Raw genomic sequence first — 24,505 nt, 5'->3', positions numbered from 1 at the left:
TCTGGTGGTTAATTGAAGCTAAACTCTCTGGCCTGGTGGCTTCAAACTGTGATCCTCAGATCTGTCTGCTGAATAGTTAGAATTACAAGGATAAGACATCAGCGCCCGGTCTTTTTAAAATCTTACTTGAACAAATCAACTCAACTTTAATTTATCTAGAATTAACAGTAGTTTTCTATGCTGAAGTATAATTCATCTTAAAGATAGTATCAAATTATTGCCCAAGAAGCAAATATTTATCTCTATATCTTCCAGAATAAATTATAATCTCTGTCTTGTTTTTACTTATTATGGGACATAAAAAGTAAATAAACAGATATAACAAAGTGATGTGGTCTTAGCTTTTTACAAGGCTGAGGCAGAGAAATCACTTGAGCACATGAATTTGAGGCATCAAAGGCAATATAGTCTTCCTGTTCAATAATTAATAATTTACAGTGAATCAAATGATTCCTTCATTCTAAAGACATAAACATTTAGCTATCAAATTAGAAAGCTTAAACAAAGAATAACTCAATAAATTTAAGACAAGTTCAGTCTTTTGTCTGAACCCCCTCAAGTCCACAGAAGACTATACCACAGAAAGTTAATTTCTCCCTAATGGGGTATAAGGCAGCATCTTGTAATTAAAATATTAATATTTCAGCAATGGAAAATTTGAATATTTATGCCAGTAACAGAAATAAATCTATTTTAGTTCTATTCAAGTTTTTAAATTTTGTGATTATGCACAAACATCTGTAATAAAATCTATAGATAAAATAAAATCTACACACCTAAGAGTAGATTTATAATAAAATCACTATCAAATATATAAGGAAAGATGTTTCATACCCATGATCCTAGATATACTGGCAAAAGAGGTTCTTTCCTTTGTTGAAGGAAAAAAATGACCATCAAGGCAAATACATATGGTGGAAGGCCTCCTTCTTCTGGTTGGTCTATACTGCAAAGCTAGAAATGAGACAAAAGAACATCAGTATTCTTTTTGTAGCAAATTGAACAATTTGTCCCAAATCTGAAACATGAAGTTATAGATGGCTGTAGTAAGTCTGATGTCAGCCTGGGATATAATGACCCTATCTCAGGTGAAGAGAGAGAGAGAGAGAGAGAGAGAGAGAGAGAGAGAGAGAGAGAGAGAGGCTATAAAGTGTATTATAAAAGCTTTACTGATTAAGATATGAGTATCAAAAGACAGTAATAGTTTCTTGATTCTTCTAAACAAAACAGCATGATTGGAGGCTATAAATCAGAATGCTTGGCTAACTTGGGACCTGGGTAGCATTCCCATCCCTGTCCCCAACCACAGCAGTATAACAAAATAAACAACTATAAAAGTTCCTTAAAGTTTTGCAGCAAACACACATTGTGATTTTGAATGACAGTTTTAGTTTCAAATATGTAATCTTGTTGACAGAACTTATTTGGGGAAGGCCCTAAAGTATTGTTTGCTATTTGGTTTTTAAAAATATCTATAATAAATCCACTCAATTGGTTAAAACATACAGTTAACTTCAAAATAATCCTGAAAATTATGAATTGGTTCATCATAAGCCAAATCTTTTTTCACTGTAAGTCATTTTATAGCCATGCAAATGTACCATTTGGTATGAAGGAATTTAGACAGAATGTGAGCAAATTCATGCTATTTCTGATGGAAACATGTATAGTCCATCTAGTGATAAAGGAAAGGGTTTTCAATTTAATCAATATTTTTTGTTAGTCTTTCAGTGTTGACTATTAGACCTAGAGCTTAGGCACATGCTAGAAGAATTCTATACCATTGAACTGAGAGTTTTCAATGAATGGCATATTGTAGGGCTGAGGGTATGACTCAACTTTCTCAGCATGCATGAGATCATGGTTCTAGGTTCAATCACCAGTACTACAAAACAACAATCAACAAACTGGGAAATAATTCACTTAGTTAAGAGTCAACAAACTGGGGAATAATTCATTTAGTTAAAAGTGGAGCATCTTCTACTCACCCTGAAAACTTTTATATCTATTAATATTACTATATCATAATCAGTAAAGCTTTTATAAGGTACTTTATAGAGTCTCTCTCTTTTTTCTGAGACAGAGTCATTGTATTGCAGTTGGCATCAAATTCACTATAGCCAAGGCTAAATCCGCCTGCTTTCAAAGTTCTGGATTATGGACATGCACTACCATGTCTAGCTAATTTCATAATCAGATATGGACTTATATTTTGTAGTAACAGTAAATGCTCTTAAGATTTACTGGAGCATTTTAACTGGGATAGCTTAAAACTTTATGGAAATGAAAGTAAGGCCAGACAATATCTTTCTTTTTTTCCGAGTCTCTTAGTATATTGTTGGGAAATATGTGAGAAGTTCTATTTCAAACGTCATGTATTTAACATATACTTTGGAAATTACTGGGCGACATCCTTTGGTATATGACCCAAAATTGATTTTTTTCTTTTTTTTTTGGTGTGAGGGAGAGGGGTTGGCACTGGCACTTAAATTCAGAACCTACTGCTAGCTCAGCCTTGTACCTCATAGCTAGCACTCTACCACTTAAGCCATGTCGCCCCCAGTTCTTCTAAACTTATTCTTAGTATTTTAAAAATGTTTTATCTTTTGTGTTACAGTGAAACAGAAAGCCTGAATTCTTTTGTATTTGTTAGTTACTAACCAAAATTCACATGCTTTTTTACTAGATGCCTATAAATAGGCATCAGATCATACAAAATTAACCTAGTAATAATTAACCTAGTAATATTAACCTAGTAAAAATATTAACCTAGTAATAATGAAAGCATAGCAGTTATGCACACCTAGAATGTATTCATACATAAAAAGAACTCAAACCTACCTTTGCCCAGTATCTAAAGGCAATAACCAAAGGAAGTAGCTTTGGTTCCAGTTTTCTAAGAGTAGTTAGGTGCTTTGTTGTCAAACAAGCATTTTCATTTCCTGCACTCACTTTACAAAGAAGACCACTGGTAGGAGTAAGGATAAAGATGGAAAACAAAAAAAGGAAGAAAAAGGTGTTACATAGGTATAATAGCAACAAATAGAAAAATTACACTGACAATAAATACCTTTCCAGTTTTTTCACTTAAATTCAAATGAAAGCATAACTCGTCTCATGTTTGTAAAAGTTTTTTGATTTCCTTTTAACTATTTTTATCCTTTTTAAAATAAAAGATATCCTCCATATTGCAGAAAACCATAAGGAAAAATGTTTGCAGAAATTATAACAGACAACCATATTAACAGCTTACAGTTTTAGAAGCTGGGTGTTAAGATTTAGCAAAGTACCTGTGCTTTTTACAAATTGATAGTTAATAAACAATTAAAAGAAACTAAGACCTTTGCTTTTCTCTGCATACCACCACAGGCACTCTAGCATGGAAATCTGCATCAACATCAATAAAGCAGTCTGAGGAAAGAAGAGAAAAATATTAAATAGGTTAATTAAAGCTTTGTTTATAGCTGAGCTACACATGAAGTATGAGTGCCTGTTGTAGCTTATCTGTTCAGCCTTTTGGAAGAACACTACTAAAAGTGTTTAAAGCCAGCCTAAGTTATATAACACCCTGCCTCCACACCAAAAAAAATGTAAATGTATTCATTTTAAATCCTTATTTTGCAAAGCTAATGTCTGATTAAAAATGACTACATCAGCCAGATGCCAGTGATTCACTCTTAGAAACCTAGCTACTCAAGGAGGCTGAGGTCAGAATATCAGAGTTCAAACACACACAAAGTTCACAAGACTTTAGAAAAAGTCCACAAGACTCCATCATCTAAATAACCATATAAAAGCAGAACTGGGTACATGGCTAAAGTGGCAAAGCATAGGCTGAACAAGTGAAATGCCCTAAGGTCAAATCCCAGTATCAGTACAAACAGAAAAGAAAATGAAAAAAAAAGTGACTACATTATTGGATCGCAATAATTAAATGTTATGTGGATAATGTAATTAAAATATGAAGATCTAGAACCAAAACGGATACCAAAACTACTAGAATGATTAGTGTTGAAATATGTGTTGACTGATATATAAGACAAAATGCTTAAATGTTTTACTCAACCAAAAAGGACAGTAATGCCTAATTTAAGAGATAAGACAGTCTGATGAGGCAAAAAGAAAATCTCATTCAGACTGGAGCTGGAAAGTATATTGGACAAAACAGTCGATAGAATGTCCATGAGAATTTCTTGATAGTTCATTAATCAGGTTTGGGTCACACCTATTTACCATTTGTAATGTACTGATTTAGACCACTGAAAAAAGCAGATTATCTTTTAGCTTTAACCTTAAAGAGTAATTCCATACACTGGATTTCTTACATTCTGGGACTCAGGTATTCTTTATAAACCATCAAGCTAAAAGCTTGATTCTTTATATTACTCAGGTATTCTATTTTTAATTCTTCCTCTTTTTTCTTTGGGGGGAAGGGGTCCGTCGTGGGGCCTGAACTCTGGGCCTGGGTGCTGTCCCTCAGCTCTTCAGCTCAAGGCTAGCGCTCTACCACTTGAGCACCACTTCTGGCCTTTTCTCTTTATGTGGTGCTGAGGAATCAAACCTAGGGCCTCATGCATCCAAGGCAAGCACTCTACCACTGAGCCACCTTCCCAGCCCTACTCAGGTATTCTTTATTACCATCAATCTAAAAGTTTGCTTTGAAATGATTACTCAAGAATAATTCAAAGAACTATTACTTAATAACTAGTCAACTAGTGATAACTAGTTTATTCATAGAAGTAGTTAAGAAGATAATCTAGTTGATAATTCATTGCATTTGCCTTGAATATTATCTATAAAAACAATTTTTAAAACATGTCTAATTTTCAGATTTTAATAATAAGATAATTTAGAGACAAGGAAAAATCTTTAATAGCAAAGTATGCAAAGAATTTAGCCTTACCACTATTCTTTAAACATTCTTGTACAAGTAAGAGGACATCTGGTTGAGACATCTAGGAAATAAATGAATGAATACATGAAATAACCCCTAAATATTTTGATTTTGCTGGTATAATATACAGCCAGAAGCTACTCAAATGGCTTTTCAAATTAGAAATACATGTTGCTACTACAGTAATGAAATGAATCATTATGCTGTATGTATACAATATTCAAAAGAAGACAGATGAGCATCAAATGAGTGTGAATGTGGGCAAGAGACCCACCTCATAATTTACTCCTGATGAGTTAATTCTCCAGGTTGGTATCTCTCAACAAATCTAAAAGTGGAAGTTTTCACACTGCTAATAATATTACCTCTCACTCTGCAAGCCTATTGTAATTGCTAACTTAATGGTCTAACTTCATTATTTCTTCAGTTTTTCTCCAATCCTTGTTCCACAATGGAATCAAAATCATTTAAAATTTTGCACTGGACCCTAAAACTCTCAATGACTCACTACCTTAGCCTTAGTAAAATTCTTAGCATAATCTGTAAAATCTTGCATGTTGAACCCAGGCTTACTTTTCCAGTCTAATTTACTTCAAAGAGGCCTTCATGACTGCTAAATCTCAGACCAGAACTTGCTTTCAGGTATAGCTCTCCTTATAATTAATAAGTGTGGCAATGCTGGCTCCAGCTTTCTGGCAGTCATGCTTTTCTGCTGCCTTCTTCTGATTGGAGGTTGGTAATCTTGCAAACACAATTGGAGTAAACACCAGCCAGCTGCAGCCTTTAGCTACCCAGACTCAAGCCTGAAATCCTAGCTACTCAAGAGGCTGAGTTATAAGCCAGCCTATGCAGACAAATCTGAAAGATTCTTATCTTCAATTAACCAGAAAAAAAGCCAGAAATGGAGATTTGCTGCACAACTCTTTTCCCTTGCTGAAAGAAAATGATACTCTGAATGTGCAATGTCCTATGAAATGCCACAATATCAAAATAGATGCTAATAGCCGACCTTCTCAAAGTGTCTTTGATGATCTGCTCATCTTACACTTGCTCTTCAATTTTTGAATGTGAACACGTACTTTCTCTCCTGGGTTCAGATAGTTGTAGACTTGGTCTAATTTGGGGACTCTAAGGAATAGTCTTCATTCTGTGTATGCTGTTTTTTTTTTTTTTGGCTAGTTCTGGGGCTTGAATTCTGGGCCTGCATGCAGTCCCTCGGCTCCTTTTGCTCAAGGCTAGCATTCTACCACTTGATCCACAGTGCCACTTCTGGCTTTTTCTGTGATTAATTGGAGATAAGAGTCTCACAGACTTTCCTACTCAGGCTGGCTTTGAATCACCATCCTCAGATCTCAGCCTCCAGAGTACTAGGATTACAGGAATGAGCCACCAGCTCCTGCTTGTGTATACTACTTCTAAACTTGGTTTCCTTGATTAAAAAAATGTTGAGAAAACCAGTGAAGATGTTTATAATACTTTAAGATCTATTCAGAAAAAAAGTAAACAGATGATAAAAGCTGCTAGTTAGCTTGGCTTCTTGAACAAGTTGAAAGATAACCAAATTATCTGAGAAACAGGTCATGCAGGATTTTTTTTTTTTTTCATGCAGGATTTTTCATACTGATTTTTCTTTTGTTTTAAGAAAGTATATCTTTGTGTAACCCAGGCTTTTCTTCTTCAAATTCTCTATCTTCCCAATTTATCTGGGATTATAGGTTGGTACCACCACACATAGCTTACATTGTTTTATACATAAATTATCAGTTAACTTTGTCTACTTGTAACTACTTAAGCAATATGAATTTCAGTCCTGGAATATATATGTGAATATGTAAGTGTATATATACGCACACACATACATAATTTGGAAGATGTATATTAAAAGACATAGTATGATCTTCCCACTTCATTCTTCATCTTCCCAACTGTAACTGATTTTCATTTCTTATATGTACTTCTAGAGTTACTTTATGAGTAACCAAACAAATACAAATAAAAGTTTTTGGGCTGGTAATGTGGCTTAGTGGGAGAGTGCTTGCCTACTGTGCATGAAGCCCTGGGTTCAATTTCTTAGTACCAAATAAACAGAAAAAGCCAGAAGTAGTGCTGTGGCTCAAGTGCTAGCCTTGAGCAAAAGAAGCTCAGGGACAGCACCTGGGCTCTTAGTTTAAGCCCCAGGATTGGCAAAAGAAAAGTTTCTTAGTCTTTCTCTCTTTGCAAAAAAAGAAAATGACAAAAAAATAAGCACTGTAAACACTTCATCTTTTTGAAGTTAAATACTTCTTGGACATCTTTCCATTAAATCACTGTTCTTTACCACAGGAAGAAAAAGGGAATAGAGTATGATTATAAAAATAAATAATCTTGGGGGCTGGGAAGGTGGCTCAGTGGTAGAGCACTTGCCTTGCATGCATGAGGCCCTGGGTTTGATTCCTCAGCACCACATAAGCAGAAAAAAAAAGCCGGAAGTGGCACTGTGGCTCAAGTGGTAGAGTGCTAGCCTTGAGCTGAGAGCTGAGGGACAGCGCCCAGGCCCAGAGTTCAGGCCCCATGACCGGACCCCCCAAAAAAATAAAAAATAAATAATCTTTATGAGAAAAGACTAAAAACTTTTTGAATTAAAAAACAAAACAAAACAGAATAATGAGCCAGCCACTGGTGGCTCATGCCTGTAATCCTAGCTACTCAGGAAGCTGAGATCTGAGGATCACAATCCAAAGTCCAGGCAGGAAAGTTCATGAATCTCTTACCTCCAATAAACAACTCAGAAAAAGCTGGAAGTGGCACTGTGGCTTAAGTGTAGAGCACTAGCCTTGAGCAAATGCAGCTTAGTGACAGTTCCCAGACCCAGAGTTCAAGCCCCAGGACAGGCAAAAAAAAAAAAAAAGTTTAAATTTACGGGAGTCACGGGGCTGGGAAGGTGGCTCAGTGGTAGAACGCTTGCCTTGCATGCATGAGGCCCTGGGTTCGATTCCTCAGTACCACATAAGCAAAAAAAGAAAAAAGCCAGAAGTGTCGCTATGGCTCAAGTGGTAGAGCGCTAGCCTTGAGCTGAAGAGCTGAGGGACAGCGTCCAGGCCCAGAGTTCAGGCCCCACGACTGGAGCCCCCCCAACCCCCAAAAAAAATTTTTATGGGGGTCATAAATAATTTTTGCTGTTTTGAAATTTTTTTGAATCAGATTAGTAAAAATATTTGACCTGAACAGAGCTTTTTTTTTTCTCTTTTGCTGGTTTTTGGTTGCTAGTTTATATGTCTTTGGGAGTACAAGGGGAGGCACCGAAATGGAGGAACAAAGGGTGAACAAATGCAGCAATGGTACTCACTGGACACGATGTTAAAAATGAACTTTACAACTTATGGGTGGGGGGATGAGAGGGAAGGGGTGACAAGTGTCCAAAAAAAAAATACTCTTTACCTGACTTAAGTAACTGTAACCCCTCTAGTAACAATAAAACTTTGTTTAAAGAAAAAGAAAAAATTTCATAAAACTATTTGTAAAAAGAAGCCAATAAATGAATATACCCTATATTCATCAAAAAAGTTTAATGTCTTGTAAAAAATAATGATGTCATGGAAAACTTATCTTCTTTACTAGCTATGAGAGTTCTGTCAAAGAGGAGGTATATCAATGTTGTCCTTCAGAATCCAATAGAGTACCTACCATGCAACAAGGATTTAGTAAACATTTGGTAAATGAATGAATGGTTCAAAATTAAAACAACTGCTATGGTTGGTAAATCATTGATCAGAATTTAAAATTAGAATAATAAAAAAACTGGGCTGAAGGTGTAGCTCAAGTGATAATGAGCTTACCTAGCAAGTATGAGGCTGAGTTCAAGCATTAATACAGCCAAAGGATAAAAAATAATCAGAGTAAAAAATTACTGATTGGCTGATCAGGTAGCTACAGCAGTCAGGTATAGTAGGGAATTACATGCTATGAAACAGACATTTTGGGGTGGAACTTTGGAATCTGCATTTTCACAAGTAGCTAAAATGACTGTGGAAACCACCAGTGAGTAAATGGACAAACATACTTAAGTTCTTTGAGTTTTAAAATTCTGACTCATCCATATCTTTCTGAATGATGTGTAAGACAGAAATCCTGGCTAGGTATAGCTATTTAAAAGCATAATGATTAGTGTTCCCTTTGGAAGCACTTACTAAACTGGGAACAATAAGAGAAAATCAGCATGGCTTGTATGCAAGAATGACATTTCAATTTGTAAAGCATCCCTTATGTAAAATAAAAGCACAATAATTCGACTGGATGTAGTGGTACATGCTTACAATCCCAGCAGAGACAAGAGGTTCCCTATCCAAGGTCAGCTTCAGGAAAAAAGCAAGACACTATTTGAAAAACAACAAAAGCATAAAAAGAATTGGGGATGTAGCTTAAGCTGAGAGTGTGTCTCTAGAATCAAAAGGCTTTTAATTCAAAGCCTAGAATTACCAAAAAGGAAAAGCATAAGTATTCTTATTAAACATGGTATATAAAAGAGGAAACTCAAGAGCTAATTACACTTTTAAATCATAAATATCTACAAATCTATACTGTTTTATACTTACAGTAGCTGGAAATTCAATGTCAATGTTGACATCTGAATTTTTGAAACCCAGTCGGCTACAGGAAGACCCATATAATCTGAGAGAACAATCTAAAAATAAATATATACAAGTCATAAAGTAAAATTTCTCAGAATATATATAATAAAACACTTCTCTTACAGAAATAGGATCAAGGGAAAACTACATACACAGCAAAACTGTATGAAAGGTAGCTATTGCTACTCCTTCAATTTTATATAACGGAGAAGGCTGTACTACTAATAATAGTCAAGCTTGTCAAGTCAGTTATAAAACATGTTAAGTATTTCTACATTATTATGCTCACATTTTTTTGCAGAAAACTCAAGTGGTAGTCATTTTGGAGGGAAACATGAAAGTTAAGCCAAACCTGGTGGTGCATGAGTGTAATCTTAGCACTAGTGAGGCTAAGATAGGAGGATCCTGAGTTCAAGGCCAGCCTGGGCTACAAAATGAATTCAAAGTCAGTCTAGACTATAGAGCAAATCACAGCCTCACAAACAACAAAAAAAAGGTAAGTTGACAAAGGTTCATTTCATGTTTAGAAACCTTATAATTTATACAACTATTGCAACAATCAATTTTTAGAAAGCACACATAGGTATTGCTTATACTAAAGAATATGTCTCAGTAATCAGTAATAAAAATTACCTTTCAACATAAAGTTAACTTTAAAATAAATATTTTTGAGACAGGATATTGTTGTGTACTTCAGGCTGGCCTCAAACTACTTCTGAGTAGTTAGAGTAGTAATTAAAGATGATTGCCACCATACCTTGTAAAGTTGATTTTAAAATATGAACAACTCGATTGTAAATAACATCCCCTTTGCAAAAATAATTATGATATAACTAATTTAACTTAACATGGTAGGGAGTAGGAATCTCCTCTTCAATAAATGATATATGCACATATATTTATCAATATAGTATTTCTATATAGCATTGCCAATGATCTACATTTATTATTATTATTATATTATTTTTGTTGGTTGTGGTGGTTGATCTCTGGGCCTGGGCTGTCCCTGAGCTCTTCAGCTCAAGGCTAGCACTCTACCACTTGAGCCAAAGTGCCACTTCAGGTTTTCTGGTGGTTAATTGGAGATAAGTCTCATGGACTTTCCTGCCGGGGCTGCCTTGAACCACAGTCCTCAGATCTCAGGCTCCTGAATAGCTAGGATTACAGATGTGAGCCACTGGTGCCCAGCTTGGTTTACTATTATTATATCAAAATAACTTTTCTCATCAGGGGACGCAACAGATTTAAGATTTGCTGATTCATATGATTTATTTAGGTTAAAAAGATGCTTTGGATTTAACTCTTTTTTTTTCTAATAAAGAAATAATATTTCTGCCCTCATATGTGTGTGTGTATGTATACATACATATATATTTATATATATAAAACGAATACTATATTCATGATCTTTCAAGAATTATAAGGTGATACTTTAAAGTAAATTATATCAACCCAGACTAAATCAAAATGATGAAAAGTCTTCTAAAACTGTTGTCCATGGCTCCCTAGATACTTCTTTTTTTGTTTTGTTTTGTTTTGAGTCCGGTTGTGGGGCCTGAACTCTGGGCCTGGGCGCTATCCCTCAGCTCTTCAGCTCAAGGCTAGCGCTTTACCACTTGAGCCACAGTGCCACTTCCGGCTTTTTTCTTTTTGCTTATGTGGTACTGAGGAATCAAACCAGGGCCTCAGGCATGCAAGGCAAGCACTCTACCACTGAGCCACCTTCCCAGCCCTCCCTAGATACTTCTGATGCACAGTATCAGGCTAAGTTATTACCATTATTTACCTAGATAGCAATGGCCAATGGGTTTTAGGTGAAGTTGGCTGCTGTGCAGGTCTAACAACTGTTGTGTAAGGTACTAACTACATTTGATCTTAACTGTCTTTTAGTGTAGCTTTAATTTTATTTTGTGTAATGATACCCATCTAAACTGTATCTCTCATATCCACATCAAAATGTACTACTAAACTAGCCTGTAATTCATACAAGAAGAAAGTAATATCAGATAAATATTACAATGCGGTTTAGGAAATAAATTACAACAGAAATGGCAAATACATGGATAAGTCCCAGTGGTTGCTGACTATTAAAAACAACTTACAAATTAGATACAACAACCAACTATAGTAGCAGCAAGGTTTACAGCAGAAAGCAGGTTATATGGAGCCCAGGTAATTATAGTCCTTTGTTAGAGGAGTGTGTGTTCAGGAGTAAAATTATAAAAACTGATCAATACTAATTGTAACAACAATCATAATGAGGTCTGTAATTTTGTAGTAAAAAGTATTTCTGAAATTTTATCTCAATTACCAAAAATTTATTTGATGCCTACTATAGTTCTTTTATATATTAAACAAATCTGCTGGTGAAGACACTCAGTGATATAAGCTCCAGCTCTGTGCTGGGAGAATCTGTGATCACCACACCATGGACAATAAATGTGGGAAATCACTAACTGGACTTCAAGGATTCTGTCCTAGGGAGGCACACCATTTATCATCATACCCAGTTGATCAAAGTGCGCCACAGAAAAATTCAAACGGCCATAGAAATTTATTATATACATATGTGTCATATATATGTATATATAAAATACACACATATATTTGGGCAATAGCAAAGTTTAAACTCAGAGCTTCACATCATCTTTTTTCTTTTTTTGGTTTTGCTTTTTCAGAGTTTTATTTCACTTCATTTTATTTCAATTTTTGGCCCACCAACTTCATACCAAAGATCTAAGTTCAAAATAATCAGAAGACACACATAAATTGGAAAATAAATTTGCCAGTATATGAAAGGCATTCCAAATTACATACAATTTTTTTCAGAGTTCAATGTAGGTATGAAATTCTTTTAAGTCTATTCAAATAAAACATGTTTTACACATGTAACTGGAAAATAACTCCAGAATACTTCTCTTTATGTAATTAAAAGATACTGTGCCAATTTCAGTAGGCAGAAAGGTAACAACACACACACATACACACAGAGTCTTACAGCCACAGTACCCCAACAAATTTTTGATTAGTGAATGCTATTTGAAATAAGACATTCTTTAAGAGGAAAGAAATCTACACAATACCTGGTAATTTGTGGTGGAATACCTTTCCCATCGTACTTTTAATCTCTATCCTCTGTTCCAAGTTCTCATTGTGTAACCCAAACTCCTGCACCACTTTTTCAATGGCAATGCCAACTGAATTTATCTGGGAGGGTGTTGGTGGGGGTAACGTAGTAAGCAACTCTTCCTCTTGTTTTTCCTTTTAAGACAAATGTTAAGATTAAAAAATGACTTCAAACATAGTTTTAGATTCTATCTTTCAGTAAGACAATACCCTACAAAATGTTAGTACACTTTTCTTGGCCTGTCTTAGCTCTATTAAATTTTCATCCTATCAAACACACACACCGTATGTACTGAATAGCAACAGTAGAGAGTAGGCAGGAACATGGATACAGCAGAAGAACACTAAAATAGAAATGATAAACTGATTCTTTGCTTTGCCATGGACACAAAGACATTTACTCAGGTCCAAGAAATCGCTTTCTACATACAACCTGGAACTATACTTAAGGAAATTTATTAGACTGTCCAGCAAACTTAATTGACCAGTAGAATTTGGGCTAAAAGAAAGCAATAAAATATTAAAGTTATTAATATATCTCTATAGAAGAGACCTATAAAGGTAACAGATAGGTAAAAACATTTGCTTGGGTCACATCAAACTCACCTTAATATTCTTCTTATGCCTCTTCTCTTTGATATGCTTATGGGCAAATGCAATGGATTCAATCAAAACATCACAGAGCTTACAGGTGTACTTTGCTGTAGGGCAATTCCGTGGTCGCTACAGTTTGAAAATATTGATAAAGAGATATATCTCCAAACATAAAAATTAGTCAGAAAAAAAAAAGATTTTCCCTTTACTTTTAAAAGTGTTATTTCAATACTGTCTTGGGCCATTACTATCCTAACATTTTTATTTTATTTTTTGTATGTTTTTTATTGTAAAAATACTGTACAGAGGGGTTACAGTTACATGAGCAAGGTAATGAGTACATTTCCTATCTAGCATTATTGCCTCCTCCTTTGTTTTTCCCCTACCATCCCTTCCCTCCCACCTCTACAACTACCTGCCACCCCCAAAGTTGTAAAGTTCGTTTTCAGCATAGTGTCTTGTGCATCTCATTGCTACAATGGGTCAACCTGTATCCCTATTTAAGCATTTTGTTTTTTTCTTCCCCTCCCTGCAGTAGAGAAGAGTATATACAAGATGCAGGGCACAGACATCAAATACAATGAAAACAGGGGTTATACCATGGGAGACAGTCATTTTTATTTAAGCATAATAGCAATTTTTACTATTAAACCATAAAAACTTTCAACTTGTAGTACTTAAACACTGATAACAAAAATGAATACTCCATTCACTAAGGCAGGCATTTCCAATTACTACCATAGTTTGAAAATCTGGATTTTAACTAGCAAATGTATGCATGAAGATGTTACCCTTTTCAGCCTGTCAATGCAGTCCCTCTTTAATCGTTCCTCAGCTTGCTGTAAGCCTAGTAGCTCCTTTGTTGAAAGTACAGACTCGTCAATCACAGGACCTTCCAACTCTCCATCCTGCTCATTTTCCTCATTTCTAGTCCTTCGTGGCTTCCTAGGTCTGGGCCGCTGCTTCTTGTTTTCTTAAGTTAGGGAAAAATATTGTTGACAAACACTGAATATCACTACTGAATAAAAAACAGAACTTATATATATATTAAAGCACATGATAAAATAAATGACTTCTGACCACACAACAAAAGGGCAAGTAGCTCTCCATGGATAAAGGCTTGGATATTCCATAAGCACATTATCTGGATATAGCATTCACAGAAATCATCTTACTTAAAAAGAATTCTATCTTGATAATACAATTTGATTTCAAGTCTTAATGGTATGCTTTTGAGTGTACTAGTAAAAGTTATCCTGAGACCAAGTGTATCTGTAATTAGAATGTACTGAATTTATAATGTATATGTGTGTGTGTGTGTGTGTTCATTTTAGTATACCTGTAAGAACATGATATTCTAAGAAAACCATTAATATTTACTTTTTTTTTTTTGTCGGTTGTAGGGTCTGAACTCTGGGCCTGGGCGCTGTCCCTCAGCTCTTCAGCTCAAGGCTAGCACTCTACCACTTGAGGCACAGCACCACTTCCAGCTTTTTCTGCTTATTTGGTGCTGAGGAATGGAACCCAGGGCCTCAAGCATGCAAGGCAAGCGCTTTACCACTGAGCCACCTTCCCAGCCCCTCATTTTTTTTTTTAACTGAAGGATCTAAATAGAGTAAAATAGACAATACCATACATCTTTGGAAAATTTAGCAATCAGCCACATCCCAACATGGCATGGTAAGAATACGTTTAAGTTACAAATGAAGCCTTCAATAACACATAATTGAGTTTCTCTTGTTAACAGCAAAAACCCACGGCAACATTTTATTTACTGAGGACAACTATTTCCCATTATTTTTACTTTCATTTTAGCTTTTTTAATGTTTTAGACTAACCAGCATAATGGGTGTAAAAAAAAAAAATAGGTGGGGAAAAAAAGCAACTGGTCATTGAAATAAACACTTGTCTAAGTGTGAGTTCAGTTGTTTATAAACTCTTAAGTAGTCTTTAGATGACTAAATGAATCTTTTCTTTTACACTTCCAAATTTTTATCCTCTGAAACAGATGACTAAAATTCAACTATAAAAAATGTTTTAAATAGCTTTGATGACTTCTGTCTTCTATGAAGTTATGGAAAATGAAGCTATTAGTTATACACATCACTAAAAGATTCATTTCCCAAATTAAAAATTTTAATGATTAGTTTTCCAAGGTTTGCTAATTGGTGTACTAGTCATGACATTCCCTGAAAAGCTGACAGAGGAAATGCCTAATGTAGGGCATTTTAGCAGGCTTTTATTTCTAAGTAAATACAATTTTTAGCAAACCTTTGAAAACTAATCATGAAATTTTTTAACTTGGGAAATGCCTCAACCTCCCAAGTGCTGAGATTAGAGGTGTGTACCACCATGCTGCTGTTGTAGTTTGCTTCCTAATTAGTCCCAGCCTAATCTATCTTGGTCTGAACTAAATTTTGAGTGAACATTACTTTTAGATGCTACTATTCTCATGTAATTTGCTTATCTTTCTCAAAATAAACATGACTTCAGTGTGCATAACAGAAGTTTCTTTCTTTTTTTTTTTGTTGGTCGTGGGGTTTGAACGCTGGGCCTAAGCGCTGTCCCTCAGCTCTTCAGCTCAAGGCTAGCGATCTACCACTTGAGCTACAGTGCCACTTCCATTTTTTCTGGTGGTTTATTGGAGATAAGAGTTTCACGGACTTTCTTGCCCGGGCTGGCTTTGAACCACGATTCTCAGATCTCAGCCTCCTGAGTAGCTAGGATTGCAGGCATGAGCCACCAGCGCCTAGCTAACAGAAGTTTCTTATACCACCACAAATTAGAGATGCATACTAAAATGTACAATATCAAAAAAAAATGTACAATATCCTTTGGAAAAGTCTGTCATTTTGCCAACAGACTGCTAAATAACCAAGTTCCTTCTCCAGTCTCTCTTCACTCTTGGTTATAAGGCTTTACAATGTAAAGTATTCGTTGTCATTTTCTAGAGTAACTGTTCTCTCCCTATGAACCCCAAAATTGGCTGGCTGTGGTAGCCATGGCTATAATCCTAATATTGCAGAGGCAAAGGCAGGAGGATCTCTGAATTCAGGCCAGTCTGGCCAACATGGTTGAAACACTTTTTTGGGGGGGAGGGTAGGAGAAGGGGAAAGGAAAAGAAGCAAAACTCAATAATGTATAGAACACGTCAAAATACAATTATTTGACACTAATAAAAATATGGGAAATAAAGCAAAATGACAATGATTAACTTCTGTTTATGTTTATACAGAGACGGGAATGATGTTAAATAATAGCAGCAGTTATTACTAATCTATGATTTGACAGATATATAGTGAACACTTTATGTATTCAGCCTCATTTAATCCCTACAGTAATCCTGACATGGATGCTAATAACCCCACTGTCCAGATGGGACAAGAATTAGTAAACTTATCAAAGGTAGGGGCCAAGTCAAAATAGAGATTTGAAATATGGACTTAAAATATGGGCTTATTCTCAAACTCATCTTCTATCTCACAATATGGAAACTGAAAAGAAATTACTACATCCCTTCCAGAGGCACACCCATGTACACCTAGGATAGACCAGAACTGGCAATATAACATCCTAAACTGGTTGCACAGGCCCTACAGCCATAAACTGTCAAAAAGAAATCACATTGAAAGGACTCTTAGAAGGCCAAACTGTGTATTGCTGAAAAATTTCCATAATCACTTAGAGGAAAACTATCTGGCACCTGCCAAATTTATTTCAATATAAGTTTTCTCTATATTCAGTTTTCTAAAGTTTCCTATTTTTATTTGCATATGGAATAGTATCCCCTCACAAAGGACATGTGTATTTGAGTGGATATTTTCCAGCTAAGATCATTAATGGCATTACCCCCAATATGTTAAATTGGCAATCTAGGATACTTGAGGGTGAGGTAGGGGCAGTACGGCAAAACAGAAAAACAGGCAGTGTTTAAGGTGAAAAAAGCATCTCAAACATGGTTTTCATTGCATCTTCCCACAGTCGTAAAACTTACTTATAAAGCCACAATTTTGATTTAAGGGCATTTCAGTTCCTTTAAAAGGATACTTTTAAGGATTTCTAAATGCAGTACAATGTTTACAAATTGAAGTAAATTTCTCTCTACAGTAACATTGTATAACAGCTTTATTTTTTAATACAGATTTTCAAGGGATAGAAGCTGAAGAGGCCTTCCTTTAGTTAACTATGAAGGCACACACCTGGATTTCATATAAAGAAAACATGAGTGCCTTTGATAAGACAAGGAAAGTGTGTCCTTTTCAAAAATACTTAAGCAACTCCCTTGTTATTCCTAAAACCAAACAAGAATACATAAGAGGTAAAAGTAATTTATATACATACGTGTATGAAAATATAATGAAACTCATCAAAAGCTGTTTAAAAAGTGAGAAAAGTATAAAGAGTAATTGAGAGGATACAGTTGATCAAAGTACACTATATGCAACTATGGAAATATTGCAATGAAACTTCTTTAGTACAGTTACTATACCAATGTTATATATGTTATATATATATATATCATATATATATATATTCTGTCTCTACAAACATATGTACTCTACAAATCTCTATTTTTAAAATGCTTTTCATGCTTTTTTCCTAAAAAATTCAACTATGGGTAATTAAATTAATGGTAATTAATATACTTATGAACACGAATATAAAGATACACAGAAACTTTTAAAAACAAACACACAAATCATAAGCCCAGAAATTACCAACAAATACTTAGTTTCCCTTTCATGATTCCAGGCCCAGGGAGGCTGAGTTAATGATCAGGGGAACAGACTCCATGATTTCATTTCTTTCTTTTCTTTTTTCTTTTTTTTTATCGGTTGTGGGGTTGGAACTCTGGGGCTGGGCGCCGTCCCTCAGCTCTTCAGCTCAAGGCTAGCACTCTACCACTGGAGCCACAGCACCGCTTCCAGCCTTTTCTGTGGTGTTGAGGAATTGAACCCAAGGCCTCATGCATGTAAGGCAAGCACTCGACCACTAAGCCTTCCCAGCCCGCTGATTTCATTTCTGATTTCACTTCTACTTCCCCTTTTAATATTCTATATAAACAAATTTCAATAAATTCAACCTCTCCAAATTGTATGCCTAATTTGTAGAATTATTATTCTACCTTTGATAGAACACCACAGTGCTCCATCAGAAAATTCCTTCAAGTTCTTCCTAAAGATTTATAAGGCTAAGATCCAATCCTTCCCTATTAATTCCTTTATAACATTTTATTCTGTTCTTACTACTTGATAGAAGCAGTAACTCTTAATTCCCCTCAAGAAAAAATTGTAAGCTGGATACCAGTGGCTCACAGCTATAATCCTAGCTATCCAGTAGGCTGAGATCTGAATACTGAAGTCCAATGCCAGCAGAGGCAGAGAAGTCCCTGTGAGACTCTTATCTCCAATAAACCACTCAAAAACCAGAAGTGGCGCTGTGGTTCAAGTGGTAGAGCACTAGCTTTGAGCACAAAGAGGTGCAGGGACAGTGCCCAGGCCCTCAGTTCAAGCCCCACAACTGACAAAACCAAACCAAACAAAAATAACATCAATTAACTCCCTTCCCTCCATTTCATGTCAATAAGTTCTGGAGATTTTGTTTTTTGTTTTTGTTTTATATCCAGCCAGAATCTTACTATATAACTCAGGATGGTCTTACTCTGGATCTTCCTGCCTCCTCCTCAATACTACCCCCGTCTCCATAATGCTGGATTTACAAGCAGCACAGATTCAGCTTTGAGATTTTTTTTTGGTGGGGGGGTCCGTTTCGGGGCTTGAACTCTGGGCTTGGGCGCTGTCCCTGTGCTCTTGAGCTCAAGGTGGGCACTCTACCGCTTGAGCCATAGTGCCACTTCCAGTTTTCTAGTGGTTTATTGGAGATTAGAGTCTCACGGAGTTTCCTGCCCGGGCTGGCTTTGAGCCGTGATCCTCAGATCTCAGCCTCCTGAGTAGCTAGGATTACAGGAGTGAGCCATCAGCACCTGGCTTTTGATATGTTTTTTTGACAAAAAGGATCAACTCCCTTAAAGCATTCTGTATCCATGGATCACAAATTCATACACAAGACACAAATATAAACTGGCCACTGAGATAGTATGCCAGAAAAAAAGTCTCTGTAAACCTAGAGAGTATCTATATTGCCTGAATGTTTTTTGTTTTTTTTGGTTGGTTGTGGGGCCTGAACTCTGGGCATAGGCACTGTCCTTCAGCTCTTCAGCTCAAGGCTAGTGCTGTACCACTTGAGCCACAGCACCACCTTTTTCTGTTTATGTGGTGCTGAGGATTTGAACCCAGGGCCTCATGCATGCAAGGCAAACACTCTACCACTGAGCCATCTTCCCAGCCCGTCTGAATGTATTTAAATGTAAACATTTGCAATCTATTCTATATAAAGAAGTTTTTTTTTTTTTTTTAGTCCGGTCGTGGGGCCTGAACTCTGGGCCTGGGCGCTGTCCTTCAGCTCTTCAGCTCAAGGCTAGTGCTCTACCACTTGAGCCACAGCGCCACTTCTGGCTTTTTTCTTTATGTGGTGCTGAGGAATCGAACCCAGGGCCTCAAGCATGCAAGGCAAGCGCTCTACCACTGAGCCACCTTCCCAGCCCCTATAAAGAAGTTTTTAGCCAACAAAACTGTTTTCTAGTTTTCATACTCTGATTTCCCTTTTCCTATCCAATTTGTCTTTATTACATCTCAGAAAATATACCATTAAAAAATAACCTTCGTCTTAAGAAATCATTGCTATATTGAAAACGTCTACTTTGTACCTTTTAGCAAAATATATAAATCACTTTAAGTCAGTTATTAAAAAGCATGTGAAGTCACTTAGAAACGGACTTTCATTTTACTGAAAGTAAATAGCAAAGCTTCTCTCTGTATTCTAAATTTCCAAATTCATGTTTCGCAACTTCTTGTTATGCTAAGCTTCCCTCCATGTCCAGGTCTGTACAAATTTGGCAACCACTCTACAACTGAACTACATAACTTCAGCTTCGTTTTGTTCTGTTTAGTTTTGAGAAAGGGTCTAGATAGGTCTAGAATGGTCTAGCTTAGACTGGACTGGAAATACTGGACTCAAGTGACCCTCCCTGCCTCAGGGACTAATCCTGGGAATATATAGGCACATACTTTACTCATCTCTTGAAAAAACAAAAACTTAAATTATTCTGCTCTAGAGAAGATACATCATCCAAAACATATCCAGGTATGAAAAATATACACATCTACATTGTGGTTTTGCATCAAATAAGTTTTTAAGTTTTATATTCTATCACTTACATTATGGAAACATTAAATACAAAATTTAGGAAATAACACACACAGTACTTAAAAATTACTGTACAGCCTCTAAGGGTTATATAACCACCCTCTTCCACAAAAGTATGTTCACTAAAGTATAATGAGACTCACCATACCAAAGTACAAATTTTTTTGAGAAAAGGCTTCAAGTTTCAGTATATAGATCAAGCTGGCCTACAACCTATCTCAGTCTCCCAAGGGTTAAAGAGGCATGTGTCATCATGCCTAAATTAAATTTTTTTTGGTTTTTTTTTTTTTTTGCAGTACTCAGGACAGATGATCTATCCTTTGAGGAATGGTCTCACCCTTGTTTGAGCTAGAATTCTTCAGATGGAATCTCCAGGAATTTTATTTTATTTTTTTTGCTGAAGATGAGTCTTAGACCTCAATTCCTACCTACATCTCCCTCTTAGCAGGAATTAAAAACATGAACTACCATGCAGGGTTGTTAAAATAAATATTTGAAGTAACAAGTAGATAAAATGTGTTGAAGTTTGCCCAAAGGGTAATCTTAAAAAAAATTTTTGGGGGGGGGGGAGGGGGGAGAGGGGATTGTGGGGCTTAAACTCTGGGCCTGGGTGCTGTCCCTGAGCTCTTCAGCTCAAGGCTAGCACTCTACCACTTGAGCCATAGTGCCACTTCCTGTTTTCTCTGTTGATTAATTGAAGATAACAGTTGCATGGACTTTCCTGCTCTGGCTGGCTTTGAACCACGAACCTCAGATCTCAGTCTCCTGAGTAGTTAAGGTTACAGGCATGAGCCACCAGTGCCTGGATAATTACTTTAAACACAAGGTTCATTGCTGAAAATAATAAAACCTGTTTGGATAAAAAAAAAAAAAAAGATTTTGTTATCTCTGGCTTAGGGGTAACCTGATGAATTGGAACACATTACCAGGACTTCCTGCTTCCAATTCTGACATGGTGTCTAGGCTTGTTAAGTCTTTATGAAACAGTGGTCTTACAGTTCTGCAGCTTCTTCCTTCTTGCCACCTGTAACGTTCATCACTTTCTTGAAAGGAGTCTTTTCTTGGTCGGCTCATGATAGGAATTCTGGGTCCAATTTTGAATTCCCTCCAACTGTCTGAATTACCAGTAAGTTCATCGGACAGCCACCTTTTACTTTGGTCTTTGTGGTTGTCATTCATCCAAGCAGGTTGACTGTAAATTGGGTTTTTAAATGCATATGGATTGCTGGAAACAGCATATGGTCCTTTTCTAGGGGTATTCCCATAGTTCCCAGGTGTTATCTTTTTTTTTGGAAGGCTCTTTTCCATTTTACTGCTATGGCCTTTAGCATAATCATCCATTATTAAATAATCTTGTTGGGGATGACCCCTTCTGAAATCTTCATCATCAATAGTTCCTCGGTCCTTAGTGCGTTTCACAAAGTAAGATTTTGTTGCATCTCCCATGGTCTTGTACTTCAATTTTCTTACTTTGCACCTGAAAGAAGATAATTTAAGAAAACAAGGTATAACACAGAACACACACAAAATAGTACATTTACCATATGAATTAAAAAAGAACATGCTTTAAGAAACTGTTTTTGTTTTTCAGGCAGATACGAGGGCTTCAATTTAGGGTCTGGCAGCTGTCCTGGGAGCTTTTTCCACTCAAGGCTGGCACTCTACCACTTGAGCCATAGATCTACTTCCACTTTTTTGCTTTTTCAAAGCCAGCTGCCTAAGCTGGCTTTGAACCAAACCCTCAGTTTTCAACCTCCTCCTTCCTGAGTAGCTAGTTTCCTGTTTTTTAAATAAAATTTCTATCATGTCCCTAATAGTATATGGCTCTAGAAGTCACAAAACTTATTCCTGTAATGACATGAAAATTAGTACTTACTATTTAGCATCAAGATTAAATCTGTGAATGAGAAGCTTCTATAATCTGGACAACTGTAGGGCAGTATTTTACTCAGACCAAGCTTTTAAATCTATGCAGTGTAGTGTAACGAAAGCGTTCCCTTCCAAGTAAACATTCTGAGCCGATTACTGTTACAAAACGTGCAAAACAGTTTTCCTTAAGAAGCTGGCTATTACTTTCGAGTGCTACACAGGGAGGTAATCGAAACTTTTAGGTGAACTGACTACATTTCCGCTCAACTCCAGTTCGCTTTCGCTTTTCCAAACAACCAGCTCCAGTCGCTTGGGCTCGCGACCCCGAGAGACAGCACTCAATTCAAAAGGGGCTGGGTTTCCAACCAAGGAACCGCTCCGGCTAAACCATCCCATCTCTCACTCTCCAGCCCCAAACGCGTTCAGTTTGGTCACAAACAGCAATTCACAGTAAAACGACACTTCTTTTCGAGACTCGTTCGATTGCCCCACCCCTGGCCGGCCTCAGTTTCCACCCTTGGCGATCCGAGGCGAAGATGAGGTGTCCCCGGCTCTCCTGGCCACGAAAGCTGCCACAGTAGGGACCAGGAAGCAGGAAGTGACCTGCCACCTCCAAGGGGTTCCGGGGTTCCCCAATAGGCGAAGGAGCCGAGGCTGGTGCCTCTACCCAAATCCCTTCTTCAGCCCCTGCAGAGCCTGACATAAAGTAAGGACGCGGACTCGAACCCGGAAGGTCAGTCTCCGCCGGCCTTGGGGGTTCCGGGGTCACTGACTGGGACGCGGAGGCCAGTGGGGGATGGAGAGCCAACGTACCTCCGAGGGCAGGCCCGATCTCTGACTCGGGCGACCAGGAAACCCACCGGAGCCCCAGCCCGGCGGCGAGTCTGTGAGGGAGGCAGGGAGAAGGCGTTCCGAAGCGCTCACACCACCTCCGCCGAGGTCCCCCGCCTCTTCCTGTCCCGGCTGGGCTCTCTCTCCGTGTTTTCCTTCAGCCCCACTTCCGGCGCTCAGAGCTGTCTCATTGTGCGCGATTGGGAGCCCGCGGTGCCCCCGCCCCCGCGTTCCGCCGCGCACGCCGGAAACGCGCGCCGCTCCCGGAGGGCTACGCGCTGCTCCGCCACGCCCACCGCGCTCCAGGCCCCGCCCTCTGCGCTCTCGGGCCCGCCTTCCGCCCTCCCGGCCCCTCCCCGTGCCCCCTTTAGTCCCTCCCCTCCCCTCCCTTTCCCCCGCCCCTCAGAGCTCCCAGGCCCTGGAGCTTGGTTCTCTTGGATGCGTGGGTCTTGTCCTTACTTCGGCGTGCCTTGGGTGACACTGTGGACTTGAGTAGCTCCCTGCGCGGGAGAGTGGAGCAGGTTGCCCAGAGGCGACCCGCTTTGACTTCTGGAGTACGGGTTGCCTTGTAGGGAAACAGCCAGGCTCTGTCACACAGGAGTGTGACCTAACCTTTTCTTTAGACCTTGCTTGCCACCCGTTTAAACGAAGTTGCAATGTGGTCAAAGGAAGGATTCAGCTTGCTTGCTTGCTTTCCAGATTGTGTGAAAGTTGGTTTCACTTGGAAGAAAAGTTGCATGGGATTGGAATTGTTGCTCTTGTAACCCAAGCTGGCTGAGCCCCTTGTTTTGGCCCTTCTAGTAACCCTGCATCACCACCCTGCTTGGTTGGTGGTTTGTTGTTGTTGCTGTTTGTTGCTTGTCCTGGGGCTTGAACTCCGGGCCTGGCACTCTGTCCCTGAGCTTCTTTTGCTCAAGGCTAGCGCTCTATCATTTGAACCACAGCTCCACTTTTGGGTTTATCTGAAGTGTTTATTAGAGTAAGAGTCTCATGGACTTTCCTGCCCTGGCTGGCTTTAAACTGTGATCCTCACATCTCAGCCTCCAGAGTAGCTTGGATTACAGGCATGAGCCACCAGCACCCGGGTGCTGGTTGTTTCGACTGGACAATGTTGACCTCCTTGCTATCAGTGATGTCCTAAATGTGTTTAAGCCAAACAGTAAAACTAGGGCCTATTAGGGAAATAGTATTGTTTTTATACCTCAGCTTTTCTATAGCATATTAGTTTAAATCCAAGTCAGAAGTGGTGGCAGCTGGACTCGGAAGTTGGTAGAATGCTTGCCTCACAAGCATGAGGCCCTGGGTTCGGTTCCTCAGC

General features: G+C 37.8%; 1 protein-coding gene and 1 non-coding gene across 5 annotated transcripts in view; one reads left to right on the top strand and one right to left on the bottom strand.

Annotated features, from left to right (window-relative positions):
- The window catches only part of Tut7 (terminal uridylyl transferase 7), a 71,740-nt gene extending 48,377 nt beyond the window's left edge, over positions 1–23,363 (bottom strand). For 2 of the 4 annotated variants that reach the window (XM_042687035.1, XM_042687038.1), the window contains exons 1-10: positions 23,170–23,363; positions 21,414–21,964; positions 14,013–14,194; positions 13,234–13,350; positions 12,585–12,762; positions 9,466–9,554; positions 4,904–4,955; positions 3,342–3,411; positions 2,842–2,968; positions 835–954 (exon numbers count right to left, since the gene is read on the bottom strand). In XM_042687035.1, coding sequence (XP_042542969.1) covers positions 835–954; positions 2,842–2,968; positions 3,342–3,411; positions 4,904–4,955; positions 9,466–9,554; positions 12,585–12,762; positions 13,234–13,350; positions 14,013–14,194; positions 21,414–21,933 — 1,455 coding nt within the window. In that variant the 5' untranslated portion in view covers positions 21,934–21,964; positions 23,170–23,363. Of the gene's footprint in view, positions 1–834; positions 955–2,841; positions 2,969–3,341; positions 3,412–4,903; positions 4,956–9,465; positions 9,555–12,584; positions 12,763–13,233; positions 13,351–14,012; positions 14,195–21,413; positions 21,965–22,363; positions 22,458–23,169 lie in introns of those variants that run through there. The other 2 variants (XM_042687037.1, XM_042687036.1) reach the window with 2 other exon arrangements.
- Positions 9,040–9,141, top strand: LOC122113917. The gene has a single exon (XR_006148482.1). It is a non-coding gene; the product is annotated as a U6 spliceosomal RNA (small nuclear RNA).
- Positions 23,364–24,505: the final 1,142 nt, after the last annotated feature.

The sequence above is a fragment of the Dipodomys spectabilis genome, unplaced genomic scaffold, assembly GCF_019054845.1.
Source record: "Dipodomys spectabilis isolate Male_0828 unplaced genomic scaffold, ASM1905484v1 ptg000098l, whole genome shotgun sequence".
In the NCBI taxonomy this organism is placed as follows: domain Eukaryota; kingdom Metazoa; phylum Chordata; class Mammalia; order Rodentia; family Heteromyidae; genus Dipodomys; species Dipodomys spectabilis.
This window is presented reverse-complemented; position numbering and strand designations above follow the sequence as displayed.